Below are 22,372 nucleotides of genomic sequence, written 5' to 3'. Positions count from 1 at the left end.
TCATGGATGCAGCGAATCCTCTGTTCTCGAGGCTTACTTCTTGCATCCTTGTCTGGTGCATGACATGCAGATGACCTCCAGGTCTGTTCGAAGCCCTCGTTTCCATCTTGTTTTGATCTTTCTACACGCGGAAGACTGTTTACGTTGTCGGCTCGGCTGAGACTGTGACTGTGGAGTAAATCATCCAAGTTCTCATTATTATTGCTCTTCTTGTTTCGCCCGCCCGCGATCTGGTTCTGCTGATGACGACAGTTTTCTCTATTAATATCAAGCCTTATTATGATTCGCGTCGACGGGGAAAATGCTTTGGCATTCCACATGAGATTCTCCGCTGCCTCGACCCAATCGAGTTAAACATCATCAAAGTCCGGTTTGACTCCAGCTCGGACCCATGGATCTTGATCGAACCTCCGTGGCTGCGACAACTTGAGTTCCCGGTACTCTCGGGTCTCTTATTGTATGTACCTACTCGTCGTGGCTATGAAGCTTGACCTCTCAATCAAAGTCGAGATCGGTTGAGAAAGGCTCGTGGGAGAAAGCATACTCTACTTCCTACCATCAGTACTCTATTCTAGCCTCTATCTATACTCTTCTAGTCTACTGTAATTATCTAAATTAGCCTACCTGCCCTTTTTCAATGGTAGAATAATCGCCAACCGCACCATCGCGGTACTGTCGTTTGCCCAGTTCCCGTGCCATTGTTCTTGGTGTAACACCCGGCCTCTTGTTGGCAACTCCCTTCCCAGCCCCTCAGGACTCGAGAGGCCGATAAGCTGCCGATACGTTGATTACTTGATTGTTTTGGATCGAATGCCGAATTCTTGAAGTCCAACGGGTCTTTTTGGTTGTACAATCAGTCATCTTGCATATGCGTCAGGCCTGTATGTCTAATCCTCGGGATACCTATTCTCTCCAAGGGAATGTCTGATCTTGTTCGCCAACAGCCGTACTACACAATGGAGAGTTAACCCAACGATCTCGGTTCTGGTAGTGAGGTAAAACGACAATCCTATCGTCTACTCTTCGTCCATTTATGCGGCACGGTAAGTCAGTGTCACGTCTTGGTAGAATCCCTGCAGAAGAACCTATACGGTACGCCTTCACTGAGGTACCTTTGAATACATTGACAGTGCAGTGGAGTTTATGGATATATCGTTCCCTGCTTATCCATTTGCTAGCCTAGCTGGAGTGGGCGAAATTATTCGGTCATGAATCACACCTTTGGACTTAGCAAACAGTGTCACCCGCGCTTATATATAACTACTTGTTCGGCGTTGGTAATCTGGACTAGGGCACCAACTATATTCGCAGAAGAAAGAGAAAACAGATTACTCGTAAGCTACCGAGCCCCCAAAGATAAATAGTATGCTTGCATAGTCCATTTTCAGATTTAGATTTTCTTTTTTAATGGTGATTGAATTTGAGTGGCATCCGACATGCCAAATCACCACCCACAACCATCAGGAAATGTCCGTTCTACTGAGGAGTCATACCCGAAAAGGTCCAAAGCTGACTAATCGCAAACAGCGTAACTAAGTGCTACCTAAGTTGACTATCCGTCTATAATGTCCCTACTATCAGCAATTTTATCAATATAGACCCGATGGCTTGAACTGAGCGTTTCAGTGACCAGGCGGGTTGCAGCCTAGTGGCTACCAGGTTGGGGCTCTTAGGCCAGGTTTAGGGAGAGACATGTATCAAGAAACGCGCTGGTGGTGTAACGGTATCATATTAGCCTTCCAAGCTGGGGACCGGGGTTCGACTCCCCGTCAGCGCATCTTTTTTTCTCGCTTTTCTTTTTTTTACGCCTAGCGCAAAGCTGGGCACGTTGGCGAAATTAAGGGATCAAAAAGAAAGACGGAATCGCTGTCAACTACAGCTCAGGCATCGGCTCATTTTGAACTCTCTCTTATATTCCTCCCAAGAATTGTAGCTCGTTATATGCGTTCTATATACGCAGGCTCATCCGCGCGAATGATCAGTAAAGGAACAACCGGTCCTTCGCATCCTGGACCACCCAGTCCAGGCCCTCGCGTAGATTCTTGCCCGTCATCGCACTGCAAGGCAGTATCGTCCATTTATGGGTTTTGATCGAATCTAGTTGTAGACGCTGCGGCAGGGCTTAGGCTCTCTCTCGGCAACGTAAAATCCGGCCTAGCAAAGAAAAGGCAACTTACCTGTCTGACTTCGTCCTCGGTCATACACCCTTCGACATCAGTCTTGTTTAGGAACACCAGAAGGCTTGCGCCCATCAATCGCTTCGAAATTTGTAAGCGATGGTCGACGAAACTATTGCGGGCGGATATATCCGTACCTCTTCAAGCAGAAGGCCAGCAAGCTCGTCGCGGCAATCATCGACTCGTAATCGATCCGTTGCATCAACAACCCAGACCAGCGTATCAGTCTTTTCGAAGTAGTTTTTCCAGTACGATCGCAGTGTCTTTTGGCCGCCGACGTCCCCTGAGGAAGTGTTAGCGGGAGAGAGACCAGCCCCATCTCAAGCGACCTCACAAATGTTCAACCGGTACCTGAAGATATAGTTAGCATCTCCCCGAGGCAGAGAACAGAATAGGATTGAAAATACCCGTCAAAATCGATCGTCTTGATGATAAAGCCCAGCGTCGGGCTGACAGTGGTGACATCCTCGTTCATGATCTGTTTGACGATGGTCGTCTTGCCCGCATTGTCGAGACCACTGCGCTGCTATTAGCGGGGTTAAGCAGATTTCTTTGGGAAATTTAAATCTTACAGCATCAAAATTCGCATTTCCTTATCCTTGAGCCTAGCTTTTCGGAGTATAGACAGCATTTTGGCAAGGAGAATCGTCCAGCAATCTCTTCTTGGCGGTCGTTGTGGATGAAAAGTAACAATATCCGAGCCCGCGATGGGCGAAGAGGCAGATTCGCGGGTCGAGAATCAACCACATCTCTTGAAACAGTCATTTCAAGAAGAGCCTGAGCCTGAATGAGTCTCTTCAGAGGTGCCTGCCTGACTGGAGTCATACTGCTCTTTATAGTCACCTGGTCTTATGGCTACTGGGTTTCGTGTGCACTCACCCCACTGGTATATAGAAATCAGCGCAAATAACTAAGAGTTCTTACCCACGTGAAGGTAGAACAAGCACTATTTAAAGATATGCCTTACTTAAGCCTGCTTATAAGTGTTCTAAAGTTCTGCTTTTCTCTTCTCTTCTCTGCAAGTCTTTCTGTGATACCCAGTGTTGAGCCCATTGTGCCATATCTTGACCCTTGCTACAACCATTCTTTCTACTCGAGGTGAGGGAAACCCTACACATAATGAAAGACAACTAAGAGGAACTCCTTTATTTTAACACAGCGTGAGATGCACAGTCAACATGGGTAACATGGAAATCTGTGATAGTCCGGATCTTTGGTCTAGGATGAAGACTGCCAAAGAGATCCTGCGCACAGAAGGCTTTTCAAGCAAATACCGATCCCCCCCAAGCTCACCTATTGAGGAGACAACCAAGATCTCTTCTAAAATCAAGCCTGAGACTGAAGTGACCGAACAGTTTGAGGTGAGAGCGATGGCTGTATCAGTGCCAGACCTGGAAGCTTCCTTCCCTCAAGACCAGACCCCAGAACTCGAGGACCCTAATCCTGCCCGCGGAAGTACCGTCATGTCTGCAGATTCGACTGTGAAGGGAGCCTCTCATTCACCGGCCATGAAACCCAACGAAGCCTCGAGAAATCCCCGCACTCCTACTCTTACTCCCGTTCCTTCGTTCCCTCACCCATCTAAACAGACCACAATCGCAAAACAGCGCTACTACCCTGTCATTCCTCTCACACCTGAAGAGGCTATTGCACGAGCTAAAGGAGCCAGTAATTCTCACAATAGAGAATTATTGGCCACGAACCACAGAGAGGTGCCCAAAATTGTTGCTCCTGATCACACGCCTACCCCCCGTCCTTCCTGCGCCTCTGTCGCCAGCCAAGAGACTCAGGAACCTCCACAAGTCTCAAGCAAGAGCCATCTCACGACTGTTCTACCCAAGAGAGTAACTCCGGTGACTCCCCTTGTGCGAAACGGCACCCCTCTTCGCCTTCGAGCTCGTTCGCCTAAGCCTCTCGCACCGCAAAAACAGAAATCGCCTGTTCCTCACGCCCCTCACATACCTTCCCCTCTTGCCAAAGAGATCACTGTCACCTCATCTACAGCGCCTAACGAAGCACCTGAGATTGAAAATAGACCCCAGATTAGCTTCATATTTGGTAAGGTCTTGCTGGTGCTTCCAGTTTGCCAAGGGATGTCTGGACTAACAGAAGAGTAGCAGATACACCTGAAACTGGGATGATGTCGACCTCAAACAGCTCAGACACAGTCCTTATGCCTCCTGCGGGAGGATATAGGAAGGGCAGAGCACTATCTCATCAGTCCATGGAAATTGAGCGCACCCCTGCCGCGCAGCCGTTCCCCTCTCCCGATTCGATCGACTTTGATACTAGCAGCGAAGAATCGCATCCCTCTCACTATGAGCACGAAGTCTGGCAGAAAGGTGTCACTATACCCAAGGAGAATCGCCGCGACTATCTTCTCGGAGCAGAAGAGGATGTACACGAGGAACTACAACGCTTGCAAAAAGCGGCACTGGTGAAAGCCTTCAGAGGAGGACAGAGAAATAGTGAGGAGACAGCTAGCCCCGAGCTCCTTGCTAGATGCAGAGATGGCCCAGGAACTGATATCCTCTCTCCAATCTACCAACACCTTGAAAAGGCCCGCTTGGTCCCTCAGGAGGATACCCCAGACTACAGCAACCTTCCTGGAACATCTTACGTCTTTTCTGCAGAGGAGATAGATACAGAGAAAGACCCAAAGGTGCTCCAAAGTGAGCTGGAGACCCAGGTAGAGGTGTGGAGAGAACTCTACAACAAAACCCCTCGAACTTACCCATCGGTCTCGGACAAAAAACTCACTCTTTTCCCAGCGGCAGACGATTGCCATAAGAGAGCCTTGGCGCGAGTTAGGAAGAGTCTAGCAAAGATCAAAGACTTGAACTCTTCCTCCAAGTCGGAGACGACGGTGACCAAGCGTTCCAAGCGAATAGTGCAGGAACACGCGTGGAGCGATAAATTCATAGCCAACTGGGAGTATTGTCCGCACGGTATCAGTGATGCAAAGTGGTACCGTGCTCGGTTCCAGAGTTGGCTGGATGGTAACATCCCAAGAGAGTGTTACGTGGACATTTTTCATGAAGCATACTTCCAAGGCACGGCCCATGCAGATGGCGAGACATCCATGTTTATCTTGGACATGCGCAAGTACAAAAGTACCATCCATCCAAGTGACAAGCAAGGTTGGAACCACGCGCATGAGAGTGCTGCTGGATATATCTACAACATCATTGCGCAAAAGAAGAAAGCGGAAGAAGAGGACCACCGCCGAAAGGAAATGGACCGGAAGGTCCGACGGGATGCGCTGCACAGCCCGCGCTTAAGAAGTCCGAGTAGCCCGGTTGCAAACATATACCTTCGGCCAGCTGAAGAGAAGGATGCGCCAGGGCTTGAAGAAATAATTGACTGGTACGCCAAAAACTCGTCTCGCAGCCCAAACACCAATACCAGGACCAACATCGATTCCGAGCAAGTTCTCCAGCGCATCAGAGGCTGTCGCGAGGCGCAACTGCCTTTCATTGTGGCTGTTGACCGTCACAGATCATCCTCCAAGCGGCCGGAGAATATATTGGGGTACGCACTTGCAAAGGAGTTTGACAGTGATGCTTATGCCTGCCACTATACGGCCGAGCTGGAGCTGTTTGTCAAAGACGGAGAAACTAACCAAGGGATTGGTAAATGCCTGCTCGACAGGCTACTGCAAGCATGCGATCCATCGCACGACTCAAAGGGTGGCTACCAGTTCCATGCAAGCACCGATGATCGCTCGGCCTATTACCCTGGTGGCAGACGCAGGCTCGCCAGGCTTGTTTTCACGCTTTCCTATGTGGGCAACGACAGCCGTGAGATTGCTGACCACAAGCGTGTCAAGAAGTGGCTTGAAGAGCACGCTGGATTCGAGGAGCAGGGGCTGCTTTGGGGTGTTCGTGTTTGGGGGACCAAGTTGTAAGTGCATCACCTTTTCTGCGAGGCGCTGGCTGACCTGTTAGTCTGAATGTTGCCTACCTTGTGCGTAGCACAGGCCACAACAGGCCAGATACATGGGATAAATAGGTACGATCGGATTGACCACTCCGCCGTCATAGGTAATCCACGGAGAAGACGCGATTGGAGTTGTCGGATGTAGTTGAAGCTGGATAGGACGACGGCCAGTTGTGCAAGACATCATCAGATAATCGCGGATGGATAGCGATTGCGTGGCATTTGAAGTAACCCGGAGATTTAATATGCATAGACCGGCATTTCCTAGTGGATTTGGACTTAAGAGGCGCGAGACGAAATTTGAAGTTATTCATGATTCCGAAGCATGATACCATAGTAAGAACCCTTGGGAGCCTCAGGCCTTCAATTAGACTGGCGGTAACTTTGATTGCCGGCGCTATCGCGGCCCCACGTGATCAACTTTTTTTCCCAAGATATTTTTCTGCCACCAGGTACGAGAAGCGCCAGGACTACACGCTGGAGATCGAAGAGAAGAAGGAGGTGTTACCCAATTGATTTTCTCTAAAACTCTGATACCGCTTAATTTATCCATACCCTCCGAGTCAAATTCCACGAATACCTCTCATTCCCACGGAATGGCGCCCACCGCCGCCAAAAAGCGCTCCGCCGCAGACGACGATTTCGTCCTGACGCTCTCGGACGACGAGGATGTTACCCAGCTCAATGGTGCTGAGGATGACGATGCCGGCGACGAGTTCTCCACTTCAAAGAGCTCAACGAAGAAGCGCAAGCGGGACGGCGAGACCGAGACCGAGAACGGACCGTCGAAGAAGGCGAACAAGAAGGTGAAATCGCAGTCGCAAGAAAAGGAATCAGGGAAGGCTGGGAAGAAGGATAAGAAGGGTAAAGGCAAGGCCAAGGAGCAGGTGTCTGGTAAAGCTCCTGAGCAAGACGAGGACGAGGACGCCGAAGAAACGGAGGAGGAAGAAGAGGATGCAGGCGAGGATGACGGCGCGCTAGACTCGGAGTTTGAGTTTGATGTTGGCGGTGTTGCGAATGAAGTTGTTGAAGGGTTTGACGGGTGGGGTGGTGATGGAAAGGATGAGGAGAAGAAGGGGGATAAGAAGGCGGTTGATATTGATGATATAATTTCGAGACGGAGGGCGAAGAAGGAGGCTCAGGATGCGAAAAAGAAGAAGAAACAGCAAGTGGAGAGTGAGAGTGAGCCAGAGGAAGAACAAGACGATGAGGATGTGGATGGTATGTCTGTGGATTTCGAGGACGATGAGCTACTCGCAAAGGATGGGTTTGGAATGGGTGCTGATGGGGAGGATGAGTCTGAGGCTGAAGGAGAGGGTGAAGACTCGGAGGAGGAGGATGATGATGATGATGAGGAGATTGACAGCGACGATGAGGCTGCCTCTGATAACGACTCCGTTGCTACGCCGGTTCAACATCCCGATGACATGCCCTCTGATGATTCCGACGCTGAAAGCGAGGTCGATGCCGAGGAAGAAGCAAAGCGCAAGGCTTTCTTCGCCCCAGAAGAAAAAACAGATGTGCCAGTTACCGGAGCGAAGCGATCATTCCAGGAATTCAACCTCTCCCGACCGATTCTCCGTGGTCTTGCTGCTGTGAGCTTCAGCAACCCTACACCCATCCAGCAGAAGACCATTCCAGTTGCTCTACTCGGTAAAGATATTGTTGGTAGCGCCGTGACCGGTTCCGGAAAGACAGCTGCCTTCGTCGTCCCTATTCTCGAACGTCTTCTCTTCCGCCCTCGAAAAGTCCCAACCAGCCGCGTTGCGATCCTCATGCCCACCCGTGAATTGGCGGTCCAGTGTTACAATGTCGCTACAAAACTGGCTACGTATACCGATATCACATTCTGTCAGCTTGTCGGTGGTTTCAGTCTCCGCGAGCAAGAGAACATCCTCAAGCGACGGCCAGATGTAATCATCGCTACCCCTGGTCGTTTCATTGACCACATGCGCAACTCCGCAAGCTTCACAGTGGACACGCTCGAGATTCTGGTTCTCGACGAGGCAGACCGCATGTTGGAAGACGGTTTCGCCGACGAGTTGAACGAGATTCTCACCACGATTCCCAAGTCCCGCCAGACAATGCTCTTCTCCGCTACCATGACCGATTCGGTTGACAAGCTGATTCGCGTGGGACTGAACCGCCCCGTACGGCTTATGGTTGACTCGAAGAAGAACACCGCCGTCACATTGACCCAGGAATTTGTCCGTTTACGACCGGGCCGTGAGGATAAGCGCCTCGGATACCTCCTCCATCTCTGCAAAGAAGTTTACACAGGCCGTGTCATTGTCTTCTTCCGACAAAAGAAGGAAGCGCATCGTGTACGCATTGTCTTTGGGCTGCTTGGTCTGAAAGCTGCAGAACTTCATGGTAGCATGAGCCAAGAACAGGTATGTCTTCGCCCATTATTCACCCGCATGACACCAACAACTGACTAAATTTGCAGCGTATCAAATCCGTCGAAAACTTCCGAGACGGCAAGGCTGACTTCCTTCTTGCCACCGATCTCGCCTCTCGTGGTCTCGATATCAAAGGTGTCGAGACAGTCATTAACTACGAAGCTCCGCAAAGCCACGAAATCTACGTGCACCGTGTCGGTCGTACAGCTCGTGCCGGCCGCTCCGGTCGTGCATGCACCATTGCCGCAGAACCAGACCGCAAGGTCGTCAAGGCCGCCGTCAAGGCCGGCAAGTCGCAGGGTGCCAAGATCGTCAGTCGTGTCGTTGATACCGCTGTCGCAGATAAGTGGGCTAGCACGGCGGAGGAGTTGGCCGATGAGATTGACGAAGTCATCGAGGAGGAGAAGCTTGAGAGGCAGCTTGCGCAGGCCGAGATGCAGGTGACGAAGAGCGAGAACCTGATCAAGCACGAGGCGGAGATCAAGTCAAGGCCCAAACGAACGTGGTTCGAGACGGAGCGGGAGAAGCGGGTTGCCAAGAAAACCGGCGCGACGGAGCTGAATGGTGTATCGAAGAAGGATAAGGTCCGACTCAGTAACAAGGACAAGAAGCGGCTGGACGATGCGCGACTGCGACAGGAGGGCCAGCTGGGAAGGAAGAAGAGCAAATCTGAGCGTGAGGACCCAAATATTGGAAAGGCGAAGCCAGGGAAAGGGAAGGGTAAGGGCAAGGGCAAGGGCAAGGGGAGAAAATGATTATATTCTATAGACCGCTGAACATAGCTCCAAAATGCATAATACCGGATATACTTAGGGTTTACTTGCCTTGGGCCGTAAAATAGTCTGTCTCTATTTCAGGCTCTCGGCCTCCGGCTTGATGTACAAGCAGCGCAGGGCCACCACCGATATCTACGTTGTACCTGAGTACCGGATCGACAAATAGATATCCTCTAAACAGATATTTTATCGCCGCAATCTCAGTAAACAGTGGGTACTTATTGAATAATGCTGATAGATGATGGATCTCCCAGTAAGGAAACCAGAAAAAGACCGGTTTCGCTCGGTTATCAACGGACAAGATTTATATGCCTCAGGCATCAATGCGGCATTGGCTCCGGGATCGGCCCCGATGGCCAGTGACTCAATGAGAGCACAAGCAACTGCAGTCAGAAGACGAAGGTAGCATTGGCGAATTAACGGGCGCTTAGAGGTGTGCTATTGGACAGACCTGGTATAGATTTGAAAGAGCCAAAAATTGATAAAAAGGTCGCTAGTAGTATGTACTTGTCCAGCGTGTACAACAGCAGGTGGATGGAGGAGCGGCCCCGCGAATGAAATCATGGAACATTGAGCATCCCCGCCATCGGCAATGCTGAAAAAATTGACTGTCCTTTCTTATGCCCACGAGTGACGAGTGACTCACGCCTGTTTGAAATCCAGCGTCAATTGCTGGTTATATCTTCTGCGCTTTTCCCCCTGACCTTTACCTCTCTTTTGCTATTCTCCCTCTTATACAACCTTTCTAATTCTTCCCCGCGGCACCCCCACCGACTGGGTCTCCGACTACCCATCATGCCTATGTATGCTTCTTTTTATGCTCCTTTACTCCGGACAAGGCGAGTACTAACCCAGACAGGCTCAAAGATCCTTCCAAGAAATACAGGCCGTTCAAACCCCTGCAACTGCCTAACCGCCAATGGCCCGATAAGACTATCGACAAGCCTCCTCGGTGGCTGGCCACTGACCTGCGAGATGGAAACCAGAGTCTGCCAGATCCTATGGTACTTTCACACTCCCTATCAACAAAGATGTGACTGTAGCTAATCTTGTAGGATGGGGACCAAAAACTCCGCTTCTTCAAGATGCTCGTCGAGATCGGCTACAAGGAAATCGAAGTCTCCTTCCCCTCCGCCTCGCAGGTCGACTTTGACTTTACCCGTAACCTCGTCGAGACGCCCGGCCTCGTCCCCGACGACGTCTGGCTTCAAGTTCTTTCGCCATGCCGTGAAGACTTGATCCGCCGCACAGTCGAGTCCCTCAGGGGAGCGAAGAAGGCCATTCTGCACATCTACCTCGCGACGAGCCCGTGTTTCCGCCGGATTGTGTTCAACATGGACAAGCAGAAGAGTCTGGAGATGGCCGTTCGCTGCACAAAGTTTGCGCGCTCAATCACGAAAGACGACCCGTCTATGGCAGGCACCGAGTGGCAGTTCGAGTTCTCCCCCGAGACTTTCTCAGATACGGAGCCGGAGTTCGCAGCGGAGGTCTGCGAGGCCGTCAAAGCTGCCTGGGAGCCCACAGCCGAAGTCCCCATCATCTTTAACCTCCCTGCCACTGTTGAAATGTCAACACCCAATGTCTTCGCCGATCAGATCGAGTTCTTCTGCCGCAGCGTTTCAGAGCGCGAGAAGTACGTCGTCTCCGTACACCCGCACAACGACCGTGGCTGCGCTGTAGCCGCCGCCGAACTCGCACAGATGGCTGGTGCCCAACGAGTCGAGGGAACCCTCTTTGGTAACGGCGAGCGAACCGGAAACGTTGATCTCGTCACTCTCGCCCTGAACCTCTACACACAAGGTATCTCGCCCGAGGTCGACTTCTCAGATATCAATGCCGTCATCAAGGTAGTAGAAGAGAGCAACAAGATCCCCGTGAACGAGCGATGGCCGTACGGTGGGCAGCTGGTCGTGTGCGCATTCAGCGGCAGCCATCAAGATGCCATCAAGAAGGGATTCAAACTCCGCGAAGACGCCCACGCCACCGACGACGACAAGTGGGAGATTCCCTACCTCCCGCTCGACCCTCAGGATATCGGCCGCACATACGAGGCCGTCATCCGTGTCAACTCGCAAAGCGGCAAGGGTGGCGCCGCCTGGATCATTTTGCGCAGTCTGGAGCTGGATCTCCCGCGCGCACTGCAGGTCGAGTTCTCCAAGATTGTGCAGAAGAAGACCGAGGATGTCAACCGCGAGCTGCGGCCCTCGGAGATTGTCGAACTCTTCGAGGACGCCTACCACCTCAAGTCGAACCCGCGCTTCACCCTCGTCGACTACAACATTACTACGGATCGCTCGCAATCTCCCGCGCCGCCAGAGCCCGGTAAGGCGCTCAACACGAAGAACCTCAAGCGTCGGTTCACGGGTATCGTCGAAATCGACAACCAGCAACACGCTATCACCGGCGTTGGTCCCGGTGCTATCTCTTCTCTTGCGAACGCCCTTGCAACCCTGGGCATTGACCTCGACGTTGTCGACTACAAGGAGCACTCGATCGGTCTCGGCCGAGACGTCAAGGCTGCCACATATATTCAGTGTACCGCTGCCGGCAGCAAGCAGCAAGTATGGGGTGTTGGTATCCACCAGGACGTGGTGCAAGCCAGTTTGATTGCCCTTCTCAGCGCTGCTAGCTCTGTACGTTCCCATATCCTGTCCTTTAATTCCACCACTGGCAGAACATACAACTAACAGAAAACAGTTCCTAACTAGCCGCGCCGGCTCCCCTGCCCCATTCCGCCCCCAACGCTCCAACACCTTCACCGACGAGGACCTCCAAGCGCTGGAGCTCCTCGCCGGCTCGAACGACGCCGCGGCGAAACTCACCGTTGGACAACCCGTGGCCTCGAAGCCTACAGTAAACCTGGAGACGCTGACAAAGGCGGCGGCTAGTCAGTAGGGTAGCAAACATTGGGTATCAAGTGATATTAGGTGAATGGCGATTTGATGTGACAGAATAGCTTGCTTGCACTTGGTTGATGTTGGCTATCTATTTGGGGAAGGGGAAGGGGACGGGAAGATAAAAGCGTTGCGTAGTATACCATTTGATAATGAGTTCGTGAAGAGTATTGACCTGTCTGGTACTGTAGTTTTAAGTCGAACTATCGTAGAGGGGTTACCCAATCGCCGCTTCACCGAACCTGTTCGGTGTCATTATACCCGATTCCCCAGACCCCAATTGAAGCCCCGCATATTATATACGGAGAACTATACGTATATGGAAGGACCAGGATCCATATTCCCGGGCAATTCACCCGATTCTCCGTCCGATTCTGCAGGATCCTGCATGGAAGATTGGGCGTCAGAATACCACAGTATCACAGCCACAGGCTAATTAGTTGCAGGCACTAATGATGAAGAGAGTTCGGAGAATTAGACAAGAGATCTTGGAAGGCGCTTCCCCTTCCCCTTCCCCGGATAAACCCCGCTAGGGTGAACGGCTGAAGAGTTGAATGTGCTTGGCCCTTCTCCAGTGATCTTCGGCTGAGCATGTGTCCCTCTGATCCTCCGAGACTTGACATCCTTCATAGTTTCATCTTTGACTTGGCGTTCCTTCCACTTTGCCATCACTCCAGAATAGTACATCATGAAGACAGCTTGATCGATATCCACCTACCTCTCAAAAATGTCTTCGGAAAAGATCATGCGATCCATTTATCTCCGCTACGGAGTAGACCCAAGGTACTCCATCTCCGCAAAGAGATGACGCCTTGTTCTCCGCATCGCCAAGGGGAAAATCTATACAACCACATTGCTGTCTCACCTCTACTCCCCCCGTCCCCCGAGCCACCGACTCCGACCTCCGATTTTCGAACCGGAACAGGGACTGATCGTCTTGAAGATATTACCCCGGACCACACCATGACGTACAGACGCTCAGGAGCTGAGCTCTCTTAGATTTTCCTCCAGTTGGAGGGAGCGGTCGAGCGGGCATATTGCGGAGGATTAAGCGGAGAGGATTCTGTTTGCAGGAAGCAGGAGTCTGGGGAAGGAGGCTGAGGTCCGTATGCTGGTATTGGGATATATAAAGGAGGACTGCCTGACTGTTCCTATGAGGACATCAGGACACGAAAACAAGAAAGGCAGAAACGAAACCATCCACAGGAGAGGTTCTGCATTCGCTCATCTGAGCTACACATTTCAACATGCGATTCCTCTATGCTCTGAGCCTGACAGGAGCTCTTCTCCTCAGGGGAGCCATTGCTCTCGATCCACGCCCAGTCGAAAACCTTGGCCGAGGTGTCGTTGCTGTCCGCGCAAGCGACGAAGACATACTCGTAACCTGGCGCCTGCTAGGTCTCGACCCCGAAGATATCGCTTTCAACGTCTACCGCTCCGCCGGAGATAATGGCGAGGCCGAGCTCCTGAACGATGAGCCACTGACCTCGAGCACCGGAACAAACTACCTTGATAGCACTGCAGACCCCTCGCAAGCCAATACCTACTTCGTGCGCCCCATTCTCGACGACGAGGAACAAGAAGCTAGCGTCACTTTCACGCTCCCAGCCGATAACACCGTCGAGCCCGCCATCCGTATCCCAATTCGCGATTCAGGGCCGTTCAAGTTTGTCTGGGTGGGCGATCTTGACGGCGACGGGGAATATGATTTCGTCATCGATCGGATCAACACGCAGCAGAGTCTCGAGGCGTACACGTCGAATGGAACGTTTTTGTGGGAGCTGCAGTACGGACCCAATAGCGAAAACCAAAACAACATTGAGCCTGGCTCAACCGCGATTTCTGTCGGGAACTGGGACGGTGTAACGGTGTTTGATTTCGACAGTGACGGGTATGCTGAAGTTGCGGTGCGGATTGCGAATGGAGTTGTGTTTGGGGACGGCGAAGTCTTTGAGAACGACAACGATGACGAACAGTGGGTTGCAATCCTTGATGGCCAGACCGGAAGCCTCAAGGGAACAAGCCCCATCCCAACGGACTTCATCGAGGACGGCCCACTCGCCGCCCGATTTGGAGTCGGATATCTAGATGGACTGCGGCCACATCTCGTCGCATTCATGAAGAACCGCCAAGATGGCGGAGCCTTCAACCGCGTGATTGGAGCATGGACTTTTGATGGCACAGCTGTCACCGAAGAATGGATCTCCCTTGGCGACGACCTCGTCGGCTCAGACGGACACAACACCCGTATCCTCGACGTCAACGGCGACGGGTACGACGACGTGGTTGAGATCGGCTTCGTACTCAACGGACCCGACGGGACCAACCTGTACACTATGCCCGACATCGTCGTGCACGGAGACCGGTATTACATTGGGAAGATGGACCCTGAAAGGGAGGGTTTGCAGGGCTATGGCATCCAGCAGGATAATGAGGATCTTCTGATGGAGTACTACTATGATGCTGCGGACGGCACGTTGCTCTGGGAGCACTTCGGCACTGAGGTTGGTGACGTGGGCCGTGGCCTCGCGGGTGATATCGATCCCACGCACCCCGGATATGAAGTATGGTCATTCCAGGGAATCTACAACGCGGCTTCAAATGAGACAACAACGGACGACCCCGAGCTTGCCCCCTGGCCGCAGATGGGCCTCTTCTGGGACGGTGACGAGTTGATGGAGTTGTACAACGACGGAAAGTTTGAGAAGTGGGATTGGGAGAACCCGACGACCTCTACGTCTCTGCCGCGCTTCTTCAGGGTCAGTACCTACGGCGCAAAGAACCCGAACAACTACAACCCCGGGTTCCTCGGAGACATCCTGGGCGACTGGCGCGAGGAGGTTGTTGTGACCAACGACGATTACACGGAGCTCGTCATCTTCACCACGGACCAGCCCTCGGATATCAGGTTGTACACTCTCGCGCATAACCCCGCGTATCGCAACTCGATGACGCTCCACGGTTACATGCAATCGCACAGCTTGGATTACTACCTTGGGAATGGGATGAGCACGCCTGCGCAACCGAACATCAAGTATGTGGAGAAGTAGCTTAGTTAAAGGCTGCAGCATGAGAAGCTGGAACTTGGAGTGATGAGTGGGTAATAGTGTATGAACATGTGTATCGACGGGGGTATGTATGTACAGGATAGGACAAGAATGGGGGAGGACAGGGGTAGTGTGAATGCAACGTGATCAATTTTCAAGCAATTCAAGGGCTAATGCGGGGAGTTCGAGATCGAATTCATCAGGCTATGCAAGCAGCGAGTACGTAGTCGGTCAAAGTAGGGCTAGGTCAGGCGATACCCAAGACAATATGCATGTAAGATCTGGCACGAGATGACATGGCAGAGCATGGTAAGATCAAAGCAGATTCCTGCGCGCACCATCCTGCCCGCGATTCTCCTCCCCAAACGCAGACTGGTACATGAGCGCCTCCTGCGGCCAGTCACCCGCATCGTCGTACGTTCCCGGCCCAGAGGGAGGCTTGGCATTGTAAGAGTCCGAACGGGGCTGGTACTGCGGTTGGTACTGTTGGTACTCCTGCTGGCCTGAATAGTACTCGTGCTCTTGCGGGTGCGGGTACGGTTGCTGCTGCTGCTGCGGTATGTAGTCGCGGTAGGGGAGCGTTGTCTCCGGTCCCGCTGAGGCCGGGATACCAGGCTGCGAGACGGGTCCTGTAGATGCGTGGCCAAAGTCACCAAAATCGAAGCTTAGATCGCGGCCGTGGCCGCCACCTGCAGAAGGTGTGATGTCGTGGTCTGGTAGGAAGGGGTTCCCGTTGCTGTCGTAGGAGATGTCCGCGCTCGATGCTGGCTCCGCGATGTGTGGGATTTCTGGGATGGTCGTTGCGGTAGAGCTGTTGACGAGGGTCAATGACTCGGCCGGGTTCTCCATTAGAGCTGCAGGCGCTGCGGCCGGAGAGCGAGGCACGGGGTCCTCCGGGATGAGCGTTGATCGTCGCGCGCTGCCGCCCATAATGCTTCCGGCCTTGGAGCTCTTGCTGATGCGGTGCTGGGGCGCGGTGCCACCGAAGGCCCCGCCTTCCATCTCCCGGATGCTGAATTGTGCGATTGTGCGCAGTTTTCGGGTTACCCATGAGGCGAGGACTTTGCCGCGCTGCTTCTCGCCGAGTCTAGAGCGCGGGAAGTCGCCGTGGGAGACGAAAGCGACGATGTCGGCGACGACTTGGTGCTCGTTGAGGATGGCGTTGACGATGACGGGGACGAGGGAGGCGAGGTAGGCCTTTCGCGTTACTTCGACTACCACCACAATCATGCCGCCGGCTTGGAATACGGCACTGCAGGATGTTAGTAAACCAGCCTATTACAGAATGAATCGCACTTACCATCCGCCGGTCACAATGTTGCGGTGACACCTCTCAACGGAGCTCTCAATATCCATGGGGAAATGATTCAGGCCGTTGACTTCAAAGGTCTCTCCAATTCCTCCAAGAACGAAGAGTACCTGCATCTCGACTGGCTGACCGCCTGGACCAATTGGCCGAGTGACTGTGTGCAGGAATCCAAGATCGCCAGTGCGCACGAAGGAGGCATTCGGATCGCCATCGACAATCCGGCCGTTGAACCGCTCCAGATCGAAATCTTGCTTGGAGCCATAGAACGACTTGGCGCAGGCATCAGACTGGATCCAGATCTCTCCGTACTCACCCACCTGCGAGAGAGTACATGTTTCTGGGTTCACAATGGCGATTTGTGTGTTCACAGGTACCATTCCAGAGTCCTGTAAAGCGAGAGCCGTAGGGTCTGTATCAGGATCCACGGGCATGATAAACCCACGGCGCAAAGCGCGAAGATCCAGCCAGATTTCAACGGGGTCGATACACATGTACGACCTGGTGACCACCATAGGGTTGAGGACGTGGGAGTACACTACGTTGATAGCGGTTCGGTCCAGATTGGCTCCTGCAAAGTGCAAGCGCACTTTTTGGTCTGCAAATAATTAGTCTAACAAACCAGAACAAACGGGAAAAGACTCACAAATATCAACACGTGGTCGGCCTTCGGCGGAAATCATCAGATTCTTGAGTTCCTGAAGCTGGAAACCCTTGCCAGGCATGGAGCTGATGGCATAATCCAACATTTGACTGGTAGCATACGTATCCTTGATCTTGTACCGAGATAGAGCAAGGAAGAGTGTCATGGGGTTCTGAGCAAAGTCGACAGGCGAGACTAGATACGTTGGAGCGCCAACATAAACTCCCATCAGGCAGGTATGGAGAAATCCAAGACCTAGAGTACTGCGGACGCTGCCAAGCACTGGCCGAGAGCTAGTCATCTGGCACGTCTCCTTCTGCACCTTGCACATGCCCATGATGGTGTCGTGGCCGATTGAGACAGATATTCTGCGCTGATCTGGCGTCCAGTATGTCCAGACCATGGCCGGCTGGTTTCCTTGCAGCCACGCGTCCTTCACGGTCAGACCAAGCTCCTTGCAGCCGTGAGACTGCTTCGAGGGCTTGGTTGTGTTGTAGATGGCTGGAACACCGATACGAAGAACCTGCGCGGACTGTTTGATATGTTGTGAAACCAGTTTCTGTCGCATCACATGGTCGACATCGCTGTTGACAATGATGGCCTTGATATGGAAGTCACTGATGACGTGGAGGAAGGCAGGAGCATCCTCGGAAAGACGATTCTGGTCAATAGGGGCAACGGGAATAGCAACCACGCCCAGACAGAAGCAGGCATGAACCGCGTACACATACTCTTCTGAGTGGGTATACATTAGGATCACATGGTCGCCCGGCCGGAGCTTAACCTTGTTCTTCAAGTATATGGCGACAGCAGCCACCTTCTGGTCGAACTTTTTCCAGGTAATTCCTTTTCCTTCCTTGCCGCGGCCATCGATAGAACAGTAGGCTAGTTCCTCAGCCTGGCGCGACACCCGCCAGTGTAGCAGATCAACGATGGTTTTGAAATTGTTGAGTGGCGTAGAAGTGCGGTCATCCATGACCACATCTCGGTAGTCGACGCCAGAGTATTGCTTCTCCAATTGCTCTAACATGTCCTGTCTGCTCTCCAAAGCCAAAGGAGACCAAATACCACCGACGGGATCAACACCAATGGGAAGGTTCATCACCGACCGCCCGACACCAAACTTGACGTGTACACAGGGGAGGGTCCCTGCGTCAAAATCTTTTCGGCATAACATGTTACCGATTTCTTGTCTTCCATTCTTGATCACACGAGGGAGTGTGTTGGGCGCCGTTAGCATTACGCAGAAGACTCTCAGATGATGTTCCTGGTATAGGACTTCCATACACCTTTCTGAAAGAGATTCGAGGAGGGCCGAGTCTAGTTGCCGTGGCGGACCTCCCGACGTCGTTGGTGCTGTCGAGGCCGCATACGACTCTAGAACGACGATCGGAAGATGCTCTTCGTTGACAAACACGTCAAAGGCCGTGCAGTCATGAATCTTGGGAATATTTTTCAAAGTGCTGACGACCAGATGTTGGACGAAGAAGTAGCGGTGCTCCGTTGCCTGTTGTCCATGCTCAACCCATTCAACCTTTTGGCGGATTCGATCCTCATACAGACCTAACACGAAAATCTTGCCTTCGATTACACAACCGAGTAGACCGGTTCTGAGAAACTCCGGCTCCACCAGGATAGGTGTTGGATTGCCCTCCTCGAATTTATAAGGCCGCGCGTGGAAAATGGCCTCTGTGTGCTTTGGTAAAGCCCAAAAGCCACCGGAGAGAGATGGCGAGTCGACCCAAATCTCGCCCACCACATTCGAGGTACACAGTAGGTTGGTTTCAGGATCGACAATCGCAAGTGTAGCATCAGGAAGAGGGTAGCCAAAGGCACCCACACGGACAGCATTGGGTATACTTCCGGCAAGCTTTTTGACGTCCTCACCCATGGCCAGCACGACAACCTCGTTGTTTTTCAAAGCTTCTTTATCGAGAAGTACCTCATTGAGTCCGCCCTGCCCTTGCTCCTGAGGAGCTGGAGCCGAGGAGCCACCTCCGAGCAGACTACTTCCGAATCCGCTATTCTCGGACTTGTCTTTCTTCTCTTCGATCTTGACCTCCTCGTGTACAACGGGGTCCATTTCATGTGTCAAGGGACAGCCCATCCTCTCTTCCCCGCCAAGCCAATCCCTCACGCTGATCACCATGCCGCCATGTTCTGGCAAACAAAGCATTGGGGCAACGATTTCTCGCGCTCTTGGATTCCTCATCGGTCGAAGCCATCTATCTGCAAGTATTTCGTGGAACTCCGAGTCGACAGTAAGGGTATCGATAAGACAAAGCTTGACGCTCACGAAATTAGGTTCCATGTTCTTTTTGAAGTGTCGAGTGGCCATAGGATCTTGTTGGTAGTTGTAAGCGGTGATCTTCAGTCCAGGATAGTCCGCAGCCATAACGGTTGCCCGGTATTTCGTGACCAAGTGAGCATAAAGACCTGGAGTCTCCACTGCTCGATCCTCCATCCATACGGTTGTATGGCCGCCATATACAGTCAAAAGCACACCCAAAATCATACCAATGCCCTGTCTAGGATCTAGATAACTGATGATAGTTTCTCCGCGTGAATGCGGTTTCGCAGACGACGGCACAGTTGCAAACATCGCACTCAGACAAGCCATCTGATGCATTATTGTCCGGTGGCTCATAACGACACCACGGAGATCTCCAGTCGGAGCGCGCGAGAACTCAATGAAAGCCAGGTCTGGCACGACAAGCGGGGGAGTATCGTCCTTTTTCTTCGGATGATAGCTTCCGAATTCGTTTGTCTTCCACCACTCCACTCCTCTGGGCCAGTTGAGCTTCTGAGTGGTGATGTCCCTCTGGAAGTTCTTGAGATTGTTCTCTGTCGTCAGTGCAAGATGCGCTTGTGTCGAAGTCAAAACAAGGTTCAGACTCTGGTAATCTTCAAGGCTGTTGATAGGGACAGCAACGACTCCAGCGATGAAACAACCCATAAGTGCCACAGCGAACTCTATGATTTCAGAATCGCGATAAACCAATGCTACTCGATCTCCGCGATAGAGATTACTCTTATCACGGATGACCTGAGCAACCTTTTCTGCTCGGCTGGCAAGTTTCTCCCATGTTATAGACGCGATCTCCTTGCCTTTTTGGTCCAGAACCCAGTAGGCTGGCTGTTTCCCACTAGTCCGTGCCCGATGCCTAAGGACAGTAGGAATGTTGTCAAAGTTCGACATTGGTGTGTTTTTATCATGAGGGTCGTGCACTGCAAACGGAATATCGCGGGGTTCAAGGGGTAACAAGTGCTCGACTGTTGGGCCATGTGGAAGTTCAGAGGCGGGGATAAGCGGTGGTGCCATGGCGGCAGTTGGCGAGAACGCATCAGATTGCGAATAGCGGTGGAATCCGCCACCATAGCTGTCCCTGTAATCCTCCTGCTGCTGTCCTGCAAAGTCAGAGAAATACCCTTGTTGGGATTCTAGCATTGTCGACTGCCGTGAAATCTCCGGCGGTGCCATATCAAAGCCCGTGGGCGCTTCGTCATACTGGCCATGAGGGCCAGCGGGGCTGAAAACATAATTTTGGCTCATCAAAGTGGCAGTCCTCGAATCTTCTTGTAGGGGAAGCGCTGGAGTAGGTTTCGGAAGGAAAAGTGAATCGTATGAGGACGCCGAAGGTCCTCGGCCATGATGAGATGCCGATGCGCCATCTCCATTGAACGGCGACAGTCCATCATTGCCCACATTTGGCTCATATCCAAAACTTCCGCGGCTGTATGCAGTATCGTGTCCGCTGGTTGCAGTAAAGGAATGTGATGGCCCGCCGGAGGTGAAAGAATGGGATGGACCTGAAGAGTCCGCGGTCGGTGGCCGAATGCTGAGGATAGCTGGTGGAGTTCTGACAGAGCTGGTCATAGACTGCAGGTGGGATTGAGAAGTACCGGGCGGGCTGTTCGCGAAACCCAGAGCTTCGGAGCCAAGGTACTGCGACAGGAGAAGGGTGCGCCGTTTCTGATAACTTTCGTCAGGTTAGCTCAGAGCTCTCATGGGAGTGCCCTCGTCTCCTCTCCGTCTGACCGCCCATTCCCGAGCGTTCGAGGGCACTTCCCGGATCTCGGATATGGCCTACCCTTTCTCTGTGATATCGCCCTCCTAGAAGAACAAGCGCGTCAGCCAGCGTCTAGGGGGAGAATTGTCCGGTATACTCAAAAAGCATAACACGTACCTCATATTCCCTATCCAAGTCTCGCAGAGCGGACTGCAGCGCTGGGTGGTCCTCCGCCATGTTCACGGAGATGTGGTCGGAGACCAAACGAGGGGTTGTGATTCTAGTAAACGAACAACCGGGGATGCGGTACCCTCATTGCAGGCCGTGGACTGACTTCCTTGCAGTGCGTGATATAAAGGAATCTGCTCCCCCGGCTAGAATAAACCTTGCGAATTCGAGGAAGAGATCGGATTGATGAATCGCACAAGTTGTCTCTTCTCCGCGCTTCGAGCCACAGCGTCACCTGCCGGGTGGCTAACCTCACACAGAAGGACAGAAAGGCACGGACCAATGAAAGCGGGCCTCGGCGGGCTGGCACCGCCACATCTCCGAGACATGTTTGAGACAACAGCGAACGGTTCCTGTGAACGAGGCTACACCAGTGTTGCTGTAAGTCGGGTTGGAAAAATTATTCCGTCGAGAGAGCAGAGATTGTGTCGCTTAAGGCATTGAGAGTTGTAGCATCACCTGAGAACTAAGTATACACATTTGCTCCAATGACCTGCGGTGCGCCCCACCAACCGCCGGCTATTTTTTTGAGGCTCAGGCTGTCTCACTTCAAATCTGTATCGGGAACTCTGGCGCGATCCGAGATATCTCTTCAGTATGATATTGCCTAAAACACCTGGAGATAGCAGTAAAGTAGGTTGACTTGGATCGGGTGTCGTCTTTTTACTTTCGGAGTATGCGCAGGAGAACCACGCGAACGGACAGTTCAACCATAAACCTTTCATCGTTTCTGAAGGACTACTAATATCAATAAGTAGCTTCAATGGACTGGGTTACGAACTAAATACCACCATGGTATATCAAGCCATCAAGCCATCAATTGAGACCAGAAGAGACGCCGACTACTTGACACTTAAAGGTCACGGGGTCACTAACCCGAATAAGACTAGAGAAATCAAAGTTTAATCACATGATTTAACTTCAATGATTCGTCACCAGCGCTGCCCTAG

General features: G+C 52.3%; 5 protein-coding genes and 1 non-coding gene across 6 annotated transcripts; 4 read left to right on the top strand and 2 right to left on the bottom strand.

Moving 5' to 3' along the window:
* Positions 1-1,706: 1,706 nt before the first annotated feature.
* BJX68DRAFT_t26 lies at positions 1,707-1,777 on the top strand. The gene has a single exon. It is a non-coding gene; the product is annotated as a tRNA-Gly (tRNA).
* A 129-nt stretch (positions 1,778-1,906) lies between these two features.
* BJX68DRAFT_228156 (ADP-ribosylation factor-like protein 2) lies at positions 1,907-2,844 on the bottom strand. The gene is made up of 6 exons (XM_071038810.1): positions 2,750-2,844; positions 2,585-2,695; positions 2,512-2,528; positions 2,315-2,460; positions 2,178-2,258; positions 1,907-2,110 (listed from the first exon to the last, which is right to left on the bottom strand). The coding sequence occupies exons 1-6, from the start codon at positions 2,806-2,808 to the stop codon at positions 1,979-1,981; spliced, it is 546 nt and encodes a 181-aa protein (XP_070903380.1). The 5' UTR covers positions 2,809-2,844; the 3' UTR covers positions 1,907-1,978.
* A 511-nt stretch (positions 2,845-3,355) lies between these two features.
* BJX68DRAFT_262756 (uncharacterized protein) lies at positions 3,356-6,188 on the top strand (the record flags this gene model as incomplete). Its single annotated transcript, XM_071044523.1, has 3 exons — positions 3,356-4,235; positions 4,295-6,080; positions 6,125-6,188. The coding sequence occupies 3 exons, from the start codon at positions 3,356-3,358 to the stop codon at positions 6,186-6,188; spliced, it is 2,730 nt and encodes a 909-aa protein (XP_070903379.1).
* A 524-nt stretch (positions 6,189-6,712) lies between these two features.
* Positions 6,713-12,189, top strand: BJX68DRAFT_262755 (uncharacterized protein; the record flags this gene model as incomplete). Its single annotated transcript, XM_071044522.1, has 5 exons — positions 6,713-8,509; positions 8,566-9,238; positions 10,162-10,298; positions 10,350-11,927; positions 11,992-12,189. 5 exons carry the CDS (start codon positions 6,713-6,715, stop codon positions 12,187-12,189), a joined length of 4,383 nt encoding a protein of 1,460 aa, XP_070903378.1.
* Positions 12,190-13,435: 1,246 nt separating this feature from the next.
* BJX68DRAFT_262754 (uncharacterized protein) lies at positions 13,436-15,238 on the top strand (the record flags this gene model as incomplete). The annotated part of the gene is made up of 1 exon (XM_071044521.1): positions 13,436-15,238. The coding sequence occupies one exon, from the start codon at positions 13,436-13,438 to the stop codon at positions 15,236-15,238; it is 1,803 nt and encodes a 600-aa protein (XP_070903377.1).
* Positions 15,195-21,683, bottom strand: BJX68DRAFT_228150 (putative AMP binding domain protein). The gene is made up of 5 exons (XM_071038809.1): positions 21,372-21,683; positions 21,276-21,298; positions 17,188-21,164; positions 16,536-17,139; positions 15,195-16,487 (listed from the first exon to the last, which is right to left on the bottom strand). The coding sequence occupies exons 1-5, from the start codon at positions 21,429-21,431 to the stop codon at positions 15,551-15,553; spliced, it is 5,601 nt and encodes a 1,866-aa protein (XP_070903376.1). The 5' UTR covers positions 21,432-21,683; the 3' UTR covers positions 15,195-15,550.
* Positions 21,684-22,372: the final 689 nt, after the last annotated feature.

This window comes from Aspergillus pseudodeflectus (assembly GCF_044049435.1).
Source record: "Aspergillus pseudodeflectus strain CBS 756.74 chromosome Unknown BJX68scaffold_5, whole genome shotgun sequence".
NCBI lineage: Eukaryota > Fungi > Ascomycota > Eurotiomycetes > Eurotiales > Aspergillaceae > Aspergillus > Aspergillus pseudodeflectus.
Note: the sequence above shows the minus strand (reverse complement) of the source record. Positions and strands in the feature narration are given on the sequence as shown.

What these genes read in the sequence shown, in the direction of transcription:
- BJX68DRAFT_228156 (XM_071038810.1), bottom strand. Translation starts at nt 2,808, where the DNA reads ATGCTGTCTATACTCCGAAAAGCTAGGCTCAAGGATAAGGAAATGCGA. An exon ending in GAAATGCGAATTTTGATGCT is followed by an intron (nt 2,696 to 2,749) that starts GTAAGATTTAAA and finishes ATAGCAGCGCAG; the next exon opens with TGGTCTCGACAATGCGGGCA. An exon ending in CCGAGGACGAAGTCAGACAG is followed by an intron (nt 2,111 to 2,177) that starts GTAAGTTGCCTT and finishes GCCCTGCCGCAG; the next exon opens with CGTCTACAACTAGATTCGAT.
- BJX68DRAFT_228150 (XM_071038809.1), bottom strand. Translation starts at nt 21,431, where the DNA reads ATGGCGGAGGACCACCCAGCGCTGCAGTCCGCTCTGCGAGACTTGGAT. An exon ending in ACTTGGATAGGGAATATGAG is followed by an intron (nt 21,299 to 21,371) that starts GTACGTGTTATG and finishes TTGTTCTTCTAG; the next exon opens with GAGGGCGATATCACAGAGAA. An exon ending in GGCGATATCACAGAGAAAGG is followed by an intron (nt 21,165 to 21,275) that starts GTAGGCCATATC and finishes ACCTGACGAAAG; the next exon opens with TTATCAGAAACGGCGCACCC.